General features: G+C 43.2%; 1 protein-coding gene and 1 pseudogene across 1 annotated transcript in view; one reads left to right on the top strand and one right to left on the bottom strand.

Moving 5' to 3' along the window:
• LOC118838684 (glucose-6-phosphate exchanger SLC37A2-like) overlaps positions 1-8,946 on the bottom strand; it is a 36,657-nt gene extending 27,711 nt beyond the window's left edge. Inside the window, exon 1 of the mRNA XM_036746039.1 lies at positions 8,888-8,946. Within this exon, the coding sequence (XP_036601934.1) occupies positions 8,888-8,946 (59 nt within the window). The remainder of the gene's footprint in view (positions 1-8,887) is intronic.
• Positions 8,947-10,228: 1,282 nt separating this feature from the next.
• On the top strand, positions 10,229-11,526 carry LOC118836839 (annotated as a pseudogene).
• The last annotated feature ends 1,903 nt before the right edge of the window (positions 11,527-13,429 follow it).

Here is a 13,429-nt window from a genome sequence, read left to right as displayed (position 1 = left end):
CAGCCTTTCCCAGAAAGAGAATTCAAGATTCTTTTAAGTAGGTTGACAGGAAAGCAAGGAAAATAATTACAGTGACAACAACAGCAACAGCTAGAATTATATAGAGTTTTAATTAGTATTAGTCGTACATTACAGATAAGCAAATGGAAGCAGGCAAAGGTTAAGTGACTTGCCCAGGAGCACACAACTAGTAAATGTCTGAGGAAGGATTCAAATTCAGGTCTTCCTAACTTCCTGCACCACCAGTGAGGAAAAATTTAAAGAACTAGAAATGATTATTTTGTCTTGAGGCCAGGAGATGACCTCTTAAGATCCTTTTCAGAATTCTGTGGAAATCTAAGCTCTAAACTCTAAGCTATGTGAGCCTTCTCTCCTGTCCCAGCACATACACTATACTCAAATCTCCCTACCATGGTGTAATAGAAAAGTTCTCAAATGAAAAGCATTCTCACAACAAGCATTTATTAAGCTATGTGCCAGATGTTGTGTTAAGAGCTGGGGATATAATGACAGAAATGCTCCAACTCTCAAAGCAGACATTGTAATGGGGGATACAACACATACAACATATATAAATATATATGGAATACACACAAAATAAATAAAAGCCAGTTTGAAGAGGAAAAGCACTAAAGCCTGCTTTCTGGTTATAGGATACATGTATGGCCATGAGCAAGCCACAGTCTCAACCTCATTGGCCTCATCTAAAAAAATGGATCTTCACTACCTACCTCATAGGATTGCTGTAAAGAAAATATTTTGCTAACCTCAAAACACAATTTGTTATTGTTCAGTTGTGTCCAACTCTTTAGTGACCCCATTTGGGATTTTCTAGGCAAAGATACTGGAGTGGTTTGCCAGTTCATTTTACAGATGAGGAAACTGAGGCAAACAGGGTTAAGTGACTAGTACAGGGTCACACAGCTAGTACCTGAAGCCAGATTTTAATTTACAAAGATGAGCCTTCCTGACTTGTCTCAGCACACTATCCACTGCACCATCTAGCTGCCCCCAAACACAATAGAAATGTGTAGTTATTATTATCATCATTTTTATTGTTTTCACCATCACCATCATCATCATCCTAGGAGAAAGAAAGTTCACAACGACTGTTTCATTTTTGCCTTTTACTCCCACTCCTTAACATGACACCTTGCCAGTTGAATTTGATTAAAATCGTTATCTGTCCAGAGGAGGGCTTATGCATTCATTCATTTATTTATTTACTCATTTTTTATCATTTCTTAAGAACCTACTCAAGTTCCAAGAAGAGGCAAAAAGGCAGATGTCAAAGGAAGATAACCACAGTTCCCAGTGCCTTCCCTGACACCCCCACCCCCACCCCAATCTCCCTAGCCCTGGGGCTCCTGATCTGTCTTCAGCAATTCCACTGCCATTCTGATTCTGCTCAATCTCCTCTCCACTCTCATTACAGAAGAGAGAGCCATCAACTTTCACAATTAAATTAAGACTGCTTTTCCTTAAGGTCTGACTGGACAGGGTATACCACATGGTCAGTCCCCACCCCCTGCTTCCACAACTAGTTGTGAGGCCTCACACATTTATGTATATGAACCTCTATGCTGAGTGGAATAGAAAACAGGAAGCTGGGGGGGGGGGCGGGGAGGAGAGGAGAGGAAGTACAGGAGGCAGCTGATGGAAATGACCTCCTTCAATCACAAGAGTTGGGGTGCTGGGGATGCTGTCATATCCATGAGCCATAAGCCCATCAGCCTTTCCATCTTTTCTTGTGGAAATCTAGCCAGAAGAAGTCCCTCTCCTGCATCTTCAGAGGACCCCATGATTGTGGGAACACCTAGGCCAAGCATTAGCAAGGCCTTATCAATTAGGCAATGCTGTGTCCTGAAAAGAATGCAAGACTTGGGAGTCTAAGGACTGAGGCTTAAATTCCAACTCTACCACTTATTGGCTCTGTAACCTCAGGCAAGTTACCTCAGGCAAGGCCCTCTCTGGGCCTAAGTTTCTTCATCTGTAAAATGAGGGAGTTGGAGCAGATGACATCTAGGGTTCCTTCTAGTCCTGAATCTATGATCCTGTGATCTTCAAAATGACCACAGAAATCAGAGAGGAAACCAGTATGGCTCTTATCTGCTTCCTCTGAGATGAAATGAGATTCAGTATTCAGGCTTTCAGAAAACAGATTCATTTACATCAACTGCCCAGCCCTGACCTTCTCTGAAGAAGACAGTTAAAATGGGCATTTCCAGCCTCTAGCTGTGTCTATCTTACCTTCTTCCCCCTTCCTTTTACTGCTGAACTCAGTGAAATTCACTGAGCGAGGCATAGGCCAAAAAGACACACAAATATCAACCACACAGATCTTCAGAGGCATTCCAACCAGCTCACCCTGTGGCAGGCAGGCAGCCAGTCAGGCTCAATATTAATGAATACCAAGGTCTTCTGTTCCTCCCAGATAATAACTGAGGTGCCATCAATCACCCCATCTGGGTACTAAGGCTCTCACAGCTGAGACTAGATGCCACCTAACATAGAGACCTAAAACATGGATGATCAGATGATCAGAAACTGTCCACCTGCCCCAGGTGAGCATCATTTACATACAGATGATCTCCACATCTCCAGGGAAAGTATAACAGGGGAAACCTTCTTGGAAAGAAGCGTTTGAATGTTAACTCTGACCTTAACTGGTTCTAATACTCCTGCATAGTGGAGGACATTCCACAATCAGATTCCAACCAATCTTTCTTTCCAGGTTCTAACACTGCCATAAAATAACCCTACAAACTACACTGAAACTCAGCTTCCAGCCTTTTCCTACACACATCTGGCATTTGCAACCTCTGGGGCTTGGGGCATGCCACTCCCTAGGCCAGCATGGTTACCTTTTAGTAACCCACACCCCTCCAATTTCTCATACCATATTTCCAAATACTAAAATTCTATTAATCCTCAATAGCACAATTCAAAAGTCAGCAAAGAGAAATGGTCTTTACCTCCTCTGAATTCCCCTATGGCATAGTATATACATCCCGGTGCTACTTACTACATTCCCCTTTGTATAGCAGTAATTTAAATGTAAATGTTACTTCCTCTACTAGAAGGTAACTTAGAAGGCAGGAACTATGGACATATGCATTTCTTTAACACTTCCCCCAACCCCTCCCCCACCCCCAGTTTTAGCACATTAGAGAAGTCACGAATACTTGTGGAATGAACAAATGAATAAAATGAAGATGAGACAGATAACTAGTATTTACTTGAATAGCTAGGTTTGCAAAGAGTTTTATATTTGCTATCTTACCATAACCCTGTGAGGTAGGTGCTATTCTTATAGTGCCCATTATACTGATGAGTAAACCGAGACTATGAGAATTTAAGGGACTAGTCCAGGGTTACACCTGTCTGAGGTAAGATTCAAATTTGGCTCTTCCTGACTCCAAGTCCAAAACTATCCCCTGTGCCACCTAGCTGCCTGTGGCTGGGTATGCCCCCAAATAACTCCTAGAAGACATAGGAGCCGAGAAAACAGGTACCCCTAGCAAGGCTTCTGGTGTTTATACATAGGAGTGGAGAGAGAGACAAAATGATGCTGTACATTTTGCTTGGAGACTTCAAATTAACATTTATCCCAGTGCTTCTGTATCTTCTTCCTGCCCTAGAAAATTTAATTCACTGAATGGCTAGACCCAAGCCTTTCTTTACCTTTTCCCCTTCCACCCCCAAACCTTTCCTTTAGCTCTTCAGCCCTCTTCCAAAATCAAGAGTTTTCCCTCCCTTCTCAGTGCAACCTTGCCTATGCTTCTTATAGAGCCATTTACCTGAGAGGAAAAGAGGCAGGAATAAAGGGGGTCTAGCACTTCTAGACTTCAAACTATAATATAAAACAGCAATCACGAAAAACATTTGGTGTTGGCTTAAAAATAAAACATGGATAAAGGAACAATCTAGACAAGAGAAGGAGAAACAATGGAATTCAATAACCCCATGTTTAATAAACCCAACAAACAAACATTAATAACTTAGGAAAAAACTCCCTATTTGATAAAAAAAAACTATTTAAAAAAGGAGAAAGCAATTTCGGAAAAATTAGGCTTAGACCAATAACTTAAAACATCTTCCAAAATAAATTATAAAAGCTTATGTGAGCTTAACTCCAAAAATGATACCATAAAAAATTAGAAGAGAAGCAGATCAAATAGCTATGGGTAGGACAAGCATTTTTAACCAAACAAGGGATAAAGGCCAAGCTAAATAACAAATTGACAAAGCTAAAATAGATAACTGATTATATGAAATTGAAAGGTTCTACACAAAATTTAAAGCACCTACGATAGATAAGAAGGGAAGCAAATGGAAAAAAAGGCTTCATATCACATTTCTCAAATAAGGACTGGATATTCAAGACATATAAACAAGATTATAACTAAGCCCAAACACTTTTCCCTAGTATATTAGTGGCCAAAGATATGAACAAACAGGTCTCAAAAGAATTGCAAACTATTAACAGCCATAGGAAAGGGCGCTCCAAATCACTAACAATAAGAGAAATACACATCAAAACCACCCTGGGGCTTTACTTCACACCCAGAAAATTAGCAAAGATGACAAAAAGAAAGGAATAGTCCATGTTGGAGGGGTTGTGGGAAAAGAGGCACACAAGTTCAGGGACTGATGGATCTGTGAATCAATACAAACATTTAGAAAAGCAATTTGGAATTATGCAAATGAAAGGACTAAAATGTCCACAGCCTTTGACCCAGAGATTCTAGCACAAGCTTATACCTCAAGGAAGTACAAGAATAATGTCCCTATACAAGCCAAAATGTTTAGAGCAGCATCTTTGTGGTAGGAAAGAACTGGAACCAAAGTAGTTATCGTTGATGGGGAAGTGGGTAAACAAATTGTGTTACATGATGTAATGAAATATTTTTCCATGCTGCTGGAGAAAGCTAGGTGGCACAGTGGATAGAGCACTGGGTCTGGAGTTAGGAAGACCTGAGTTCAAATTCAACTTCAAATACTTACTAGTGTGATCAGCCTTAGTCTGTCTCAGTTTCCTCAACTGTAACACGGCCAGGGTAGGGTTGTTGTGAGGATCAAATGAGATAATATTTGTAAAGTGGTGCCAGGGGTACCTGTTTTCTTGGCCCCTATATCCTCTAGGAGTTGTTTGGGAGCACACTCAGCTAGAGGCAGCTAGGTAGCACAATGGATAGTTTTGGATTTGGAGTCAGGAAGAACTAAATTTGAATCTTGCCTCAGACAGGTGTAACCCTGAACTAGTCCCTTAACTTCTCATGGCCTCAGTTTACTCAGCAGTAAAATGGCATGATAAGAATAGCACCAACCTCACAGGATTGTGAGTACAGTGCCAGGAGTTATATGCTTATTCCCTCCTCTCCAGTGCACCCCCACCCGCCCCCAGCAAGAAACAACAAACAATACAGAGAAGTAGGAAAAGATTTACATGATCTCACACAAAGTGAAGTAAACAGAGCCAAACAATACACACAATAACTACAAAAATGTAAATGGAAAGAACCACAAAAGAATTAAAAGTGGATACTGCAAAACTACAAAGAACAAGCTAGACTCCAAAGAGATATAAGGCTCCACCCCCACCTATTGCCTTTGTCGAACTGGGAGGTCTTCTAATACACTGCACACATCTTTAGATTTTTTTTTAATGTATTGGTCAGTTTTGCTGATTCCCCATTTTTTCTTTAAAATATTATTTGTCATATGGGATAGCTCTTTGGGAGTTTAACAGAGGGAAGGCTACTGGGGAAAAAATTCATTAAAAAAATCATAAAAATTCATCTACAAAAGACTTTTATTACTCCCTTACTATATGCAAAAAAAAAAGAAGCAAGCTCAGCAATAAGGTCTCACAGAGGGCTAACTTCTAGCCTCATTTCAGGCTCCATTTCTTCTTTCATGCTGACAACTTTGCCCATACACCATAACCCTTACTATGAGAGAGCATCATAAGAAAGAGTTCTGGATTTGGTGGCAATGACTTTGCTGCTAATGTAGCTAAATCTCAGTTTCCTTAAACTGGAAGCAATAAAATATGTATTGCATTGTCACAAAAGTGTTATAATGTTTCAGCTGGGACAAGGTGTGTATAACATTCCATCACTGTAAAGTTTTATGTAAACTTGGGTTTTTATGATAACACTTATTTGGCACAATGCAGAATTACCTCATATTTTTATCTTTTGGGGGTGTATGTAAATGACAGGGACTGTGTTTATCGTTTGCATCTCTCACAGTCCCGGTTCTGTCCTGTCCATAGTCACAGGAGGCTTTAAATATTTGTGATATGTAAAGCTCTCCAGAGAGAGATCCTATAAAACAACCTTTAAAAATCTTATGAGGAAATCCTTCCTTTTCTTCTTCTACCCTAAAGCTTCTCCACTGCAGATTATCTGTTCCTTCAAATGTCTGGACATGCTGATGAGGATAAGTGAATTTAGTGGATAGGTTTTCCTATCAACTCTATCTTCAGCGTTCCACCCAAGCCAAGGAAGGAAAAAAGGCAAAGTTGCCATAGGACCAGCAGGGCACTCACTCAATTTAAGATAACTTTACTATTGGTTTGGAGGTTCTGCCTCCCTGCACTGGATTTCAGAGTTGATCAGAGAGGTACAACACGATCTGCCAATAACCAAGCTGCCCTAGATTTGTGTTTACACAAAGCCTAGCAAAGGCCCAGCTCCCATGTCAGAGATTGTCCCCAGACTTATTCCAAGGATAGAAATAGATGGAAAAACCTGCAATTTACTCCCAATGATCACATAGAAATAATGTGGATAGGTGGCTTTTCCTGGTCTGCAGATTTTTCTGCCAGGGTTGGGCCATCCTAGTCCAGGAGATGAAAAAACAAACCAAACAGTAAATGAAATTCCACCTTCCTCTACAGTGTTTTTGAGGTTGTAGGTTTTATCTTCCAAAAGAGCCCTGGGATCAAGCCAGATGGAAAGATCTAGATAGCAATTCTAGACTTCTAGGGTTGCCACACCCAAGTTCCCAAACCCTATTGATTGCTGTTTCCAAAGGGGCTGGGTATATGTGAGATCAAAGTCAGGCCTCAATTCAAATACCATTTAATTCTAAAATTATATCTGCTTCTTTCTAACTTGTAAACCTTCCCCAAAGCAGGATCCAGGATTTATTTTAACTGTCTAGCTATGCTTATGGATTGTTCCCAGATCTGTGCACCCTAGCAAACCTTGAAAACTGAATCCATTTGCTGGAGAATTTGACTTTTCCCTGTAACAAATAGAACTTAAGATCAGGAAATAAATACCCAGGGGCTTTAGAAGGTAAGTAAAACCCTTGCATTCAACCATAGTCTTCCCTAGAGGTGGCTTCCTACCTTGCCAGCCACTAGTCCCTAGTTCTGCCTATCTCTCTGACTCCTGGTGAGACTAAATACTTCTCTGAAATTTGACCAACTCACTTTGACCATCTGAAGACTGGCTAACCCTGAGGAGCTCCCTAAGGTGAAGATGTATTCAGTTGGTCTTAGAAACAGTGGAAGACTAGGGGTCCTCAAAAGAGAGCAGTATGTGCATATGCGTTGGCAGGAAAGTCTCGTCCAACATCTTGTTCTACTACTTCCCAGAGACGCAAATGTGGGGTAGTAGAAAGGTGCTGAACAGCTAGGAGGGCAAGGGATAGTGCCCGACCTGGAGTCAGGAAAATTCATCTTCCTGAGTTTAAATCTGGACTCAGACACTTATTAGCTGTGTGACCCAGGGCAAGTCACTTAACCCTGTTTGCCTCAGTTTCTTCATCCATAAAATGAGCTGGAGAAATGGCAAACCACTTCAGTACTTTTGCCAAGAAAACCCCAGATGGGATCACGAATAGTCAAGATACCACTAAAAACTACTGAACAACAAAGAAAGTTGCTGAAATTTGGAGTCAGGAGTCCTGAGGCAGAATTCAGATCTTTGCTACATGTGTGATTTTGAACAAGTCATTCTCTGAACACCTTCCTCATCAGTAAAACAGGGATAATGTACTATTGACCTTATGGATTTATTTTGAAGAAAGCACTCGGTAAACCTTAAAGCATTATACAAATGTGAGCTCCTGCTGTTGCTGCGGCTGCTGTGCTTAGCCAATTTCTAGTGCTTGATCAAGTAGACGATGGCTTCTTTTTTTTGGGGGGGGGGGGGGAATAGATTTGTCCTTCCCATTCCCCAATCCCCCGTGGCTAGAGGAGCCAAGTAAGTCGAGTTAACCAAATACTGGCAATTAGTTGTGAGGGCCAAGCAGAGAAGCAGGAGCTACATAACCGGGTGATAAATCTGCGCTCTGTTGGGATGTTTCTGCCTTCTCATCAATAGACACTAGGCTCCCAGGAGAGTCAATTCACGTCTCATCTGCATCTACCCTCCACCTCCGCCTTACCCCTCCTCCCCTATTCGACAGTTTTATTCAATCAGAAGCCAAAACATCAAAAAACTGGCCGAGCAGAACTCCAACAAGCTATCTCAAGCACTTCCACTGCAGCCTGAGTTTCCCTGCCGGTAGGTTGTGACTCGAAGACAGTAGCCTATGTGCTTGGGAATCATCAAATAGAAGGGTGCCTAGATTACCATCACCCTCACCCCGAGGATTTCCACTACCCGCTCCCAGAGCGCGCTACACCCGCACGTCCCAACCCTGCAATTTCAAGGCTCGGGCTCAGACTGGCCGCGGATCCGCACTGTCTTACTAAGACAGCCGGCCTAGATACCTATCAGAGGACCACGAAAGGCTACGTCTACAGAGATTCTCAAGCCAAGGCGAGTCATACCTGGGAAGAGGTGGGAGAGGCCCGGCGTTTGCAGACTCCAAATTGCCGGCCCCGAGGACCGGCCCCCACCTCCTCCCCCGGAGCCCCACTCACCAGCTGTCCCTGGAGAAGGCGCGAAGGAGCCAGATGCCAGGAGCTAAAGTGCTCCGCATGGTGCGCAGATGAGGGGACCTGCCACTACCCTAAAGTAGAAGAAGCAAGTGCCGGAAAGCCGGGAAAGTTTACAGAGCTGAGGCTGCTCAGCTGAATTTAAATGCACCGCCGGCTTGGCCCGCCCCGGACCCCAAGCCAAAAGTTAGCCGACCCGGCCCCCTTGCTTTGTCCCGCCCCTTGACTGTTCCCCTGGGGGCTGGGTCGAGACCCAACAGCCCCGCCGCAGCCCCAGCCCTCTCTGCTCCCATAATTCTCCCCTGCATCCCTACCTCCTTTCCCATCTCAGGTTAATTCTGCCTTTATTTTCCCCTCCTTGGCTCTGGGGACCTAAGGACCTCTGAAACCTGCCAGACTTCAACCCTAACTTACTCTGACCTCTCCCATTCCACCCCAGAGCCCCTACACTCCTATGGCCTGACTATTGGAGAGCCCTCTGAAGTAAGCCCCTCAGCATTACCTTTCCCATAAAGTGTTTGCCCTGTATCCAGATCCATGGTCCTACCCTTTTCCAAACCTTCCCCAGAAAAGCAAGGCATAGGATGTTGCCTGGGTGGGACAGAGGAAACTAAGGTACAAAAACCTGGATTTGGAAAAGCTGAATTATGCCATGATTAAAGTGAGATCAGAATGCAAAGTGGAATCAGAGCACAGATGCCCGGATTTGCTCTAGTCAAATCATAGAACTAGAGCTGAAGGGACCACAGAGGCCATCTAGCGCGCGTGCATACACACACACACACACACACACACACACACACACACACACACACCCCTCATTTTACAGATGAGGAAAAAGAGGCCCAAGAAAGTGTATGTACCTATTCATGGCTGGTAGGAGAATCATTCCGCTTGACTCTATATCACTCTGAAGGGGCTCAGGGACACCAAAAGAGACAAAAGGGGAACCTCTAAGGAACCTGTGGGTTCCTGGGGAGAAATGCATAAAATGGATTATAGACTGTGGGGAGGGCGTGTGAAGCATTTAAGCCAAAGGCTGAGTCCCCACACAGCAGAAGTGATGATAGAACACACACACAAATGGAGACTGTCTACACAAATATGGAGTGCAGAGGAGAGAAACAGTTTGCTACTTTCCTCTTCTATTCCCTCCCTAGCGCCCGCCCCGCCCCCGGAAATGCAAGAGGAAAGTACATTGAGTTAAAAGAAATAAACTCAACTGCAAGCACTCCAGCCATCAGACTTAAGGCACACAAGGCACAGCAGAAAAAAGAATATTAAAAGTCGTAAAACCCAGTGGGTAAACACCAGACACGTAGGAGCATGGGTACACAGGTAGAAACAAAGGAGGCAGTCCAGGAACTGCAGCTAGTGGGATAGATAGGAAAGGAAAGAGTGGACAGAACTGGGACAGGGGACATTGAAGAAGGGAAGAATCAACTGTAAAATAGGGAGGGTTGGGGCAGAAAGGGAGAAAAGATAGTTTTAAAAGGGTTCTTTTTTGGGACAGGGAAGATTGCTTAGCTTTGGGTCAGTAGCAGCTAATACAGCAAAAAGGCCTCGAGGAAAGTAAATGGGGAAGGGGGGGGCGGGTAAGGAAGACAAGAGAGGGGTCAGGACATAAATCATTTAATAGAGTAATTGGCACTGATCTTGCATGAAACAGCTTAGTGCCAATATGAAGAATTCCTGGAGGAGCTGGAGATGCTGGAGAGGAAGCTAGAGGCTGGAATGACTGCGGCGCCTCAGCCGGCCAATGCCGTCGCATTCCAGGATTTTGAGAATTTAGTTGGTGCTGCCTGGCCCCTGACCGCGCCGCCGCCCGAAGCCACGGAGGGGCAACCCGGCTGGGAGCCCAGCCCGGTGCCCTCGTCCTCTCCCTCCTCGCCGTCCTCTTCGACTGCGCCACCGCTGCCACGTCCCTGGAGGAAGACGAGTTTCTTTCCCGTCCCCGGCTCCACCCAAAAGCCAGCATGGGCTCCCACCCAGATCCTGCACCCCTTTCTGCTTCCCTGTACACTTCGCCCAAGTGCAGAGAATCCTCGGGCTCTGCTGTTGTTGACCTTCTTTATTGGCGAAACGTTGAGAAGACAGAAGTAATATTTGGTGCCATCTTGCTCCTGCTACTTTCGTTGGTATTCAGCATTGTGAGTGTGACAGCATACTTTGCCTTGGCCTGACTATCTGTGACTATCATCTTCAGGTTGTACAAGGAAGTGATCTAAGCAATTCAGAAATCCGATGGTCACCCTTTAGGGGCCTGCTTGGATTCTGAAGGTGTAGTCATCTGAGGCGTTGGTTCAGAAGTAACCGCAATTCTGGCTTGGTCCTGTCAACTGCACAATCGAAGAACTCAGACGCCTCTTCTTAGTTGATGATTTAGTTGATTCTTTGAAGTTTGCAGTATTTATGTGCATCTTTACCTGTGCTGGTGCCTTGTTCAATGACCTGACACTGGCTCTGATACTGGCTCTGATTTCACCCTTCAGTGTTCCTGTTATTTATGAAAGGCATCAGACTCAGATTGATCATTATCTAGGAGTTGTGAATAAGAATGTTAAAGATGCTGTGGCTAAATCCCAGCAAAAATCCCTGAATTGAAATGCAAAGCTGAGCAATAAATACCACTAGGAATTCAGGGGGGAATTTTCATTTGGATTCTATGGCGAGTGTCAGGGGAGAATGGAGCCTTGACATTGCAGAGCAGTCTCACAGCTCTTTATTTTTTAGCACTGCAGTGTTTGAGGAAAAATACTTGTTTTGACTGCCATGTGTTTCATCATCTTAAGTATCATAAGCTTCTATGTCTAGACTTCAGCAGTAATCATCTTTGTTTATCCTTTGTGAGGCTCTGGCTCCCACACAATGATCTGAGAAAGGTGTACATTGGAGGCAGTCTTGCTGTATTTCATGAAGTTGTATAGCAGGTGGAACTGACTGGAGAACCCTTTCACATTTTGTGCCCTGTGTATGGTCTGTGTAGAATGATGCAGATTTTCTAAAATGAAATGTTTAGAAGAAATCATACCACTAAAGCAAAAAGGAAAAAGCTTGCCTTCTTGGTATGTGTCTAGCTGTATCGTGATTTTACTATTTTATTAATTGCCAATATATGTAAATATATATACATACATATATATGTAGAAAGAGAGGGAGAAAGCAAGAGAATGTTTCACAAAGCTTAGACCTTTCAGCTGCCCCACAGTCCTTGATATTTAAGAATTGATGGTTCTATGAGTAGCTGTAAATCACATAAGCTAGAAAAAGAAACTATATTTCTAGCAACACTACCATCCACTTTCAGCATAAAACATAACCCCATGCCCATAGAAAGTCCACAACATACACTTCATTTCTCAGACCTACTGTAGTTAATTTCATCACACACTTGGGATCTATGGACCAAATCTAATGCTGAAAAAAAATTGTTGCTTGGAAATATCAAATGCTGTTATGCCAGGAATTACAAATTAAGATTTATTCAATTTCTGTTTAAGCTGTACCTGAACTAAGTCTGTGGAATGCATTGTGAAATGTAAAACCAACCAAGTACCATTAAAGCTTAAAGAGTTAAAATTTAAAAAGGGGGGTGGGGGTGGGCAGCTAGGTGTTGCACTGGGTAGAGCACCAGCGCTGGAGTCAGGAGAACCTGAGTTCAAATGGTTTGAGACGTTTGACTTGTAGTAACTGTGTGCCCTTGGGCAAGTCACTTAACCCCAGTTGCCTGGGGGGGGGGGGGGGGAAGTCTTCAAAGGAAGACTGAAGATGGAATACAAGTGGTCCAAGGAGGTTGGAGGCTAAAGCTGTTGGAGAACTTGGCCCTTGGGAAAGGAAGATTATGGAAGAATAACACAGCTTGAACAGTAGAATATAGAAATAAAATTCAGAGGAACCACCCAGACATAAGGTGAAATTCTAAATATTTCAAACAAGAAAAAAGTTTCAATTCACCCTTCTTCTTATGCTAAGGAACCCTCTAACCTCCCTGGGGTGGTTTTCTTATCTGTAAAATGAGGGAGTAGGTCTTCTTCCTTCTGCCTTTTTGTTTTACTAAAGGAGGGAGCAACAGTACATCTGCCCCAAACACACAGAATAAAGACCCAGATTATCATCACATACAAATAAAAACAAGAATTATACAAGCCTTTTAAGTCTTTAGTTATTTTAGACCTTTGGACTAATTTCTTTAACTTCCAAGCCAAGTGGGTACACACATTTCTATTTTTGTTCTCAGTACACAGTAAAAGATTCACTTATAGTGGATTGAGAAGGGGAGGGAGAACATTTATTAAGTGCCTACTATATGCCAGGCACATTGCTAAGCACTTTACAAACAGCATGTCATAACAACCTGAAGAGGTAGGCCCTTATGATCCCCATTTTACAGTTGAGGAAATGCAGAAAGACTGAAGCTATGTGACTTGCCCATAGTCATACAACTGATAACAATCTGAGGTCATATTTGAACTTGGGTCTTCCTGACTCTACACCCAATACTCTATCCACCTACCAGCCTCAGAACCA

This window comes from Trichosurus vulpecula, chromosome 2 (genome assembly GCF_011100635.1).
Source record: "Trichosurus vulpecula isolate mTriVul1 chromosome 2, mTriVul1.pri, whole genome shotgun sequence".
NCBI lineage: Eukaryota > Metazoa > Chordata > Mammalia > Diprotodontia > Phalangeridae > Trichosurus > Trichosurus vulpecula.
The sequence above is the reverse complement of the archived record's forward strand: the minus strand, read 5'-3'. Positions and strand labels throughout refer to the sequence as shown.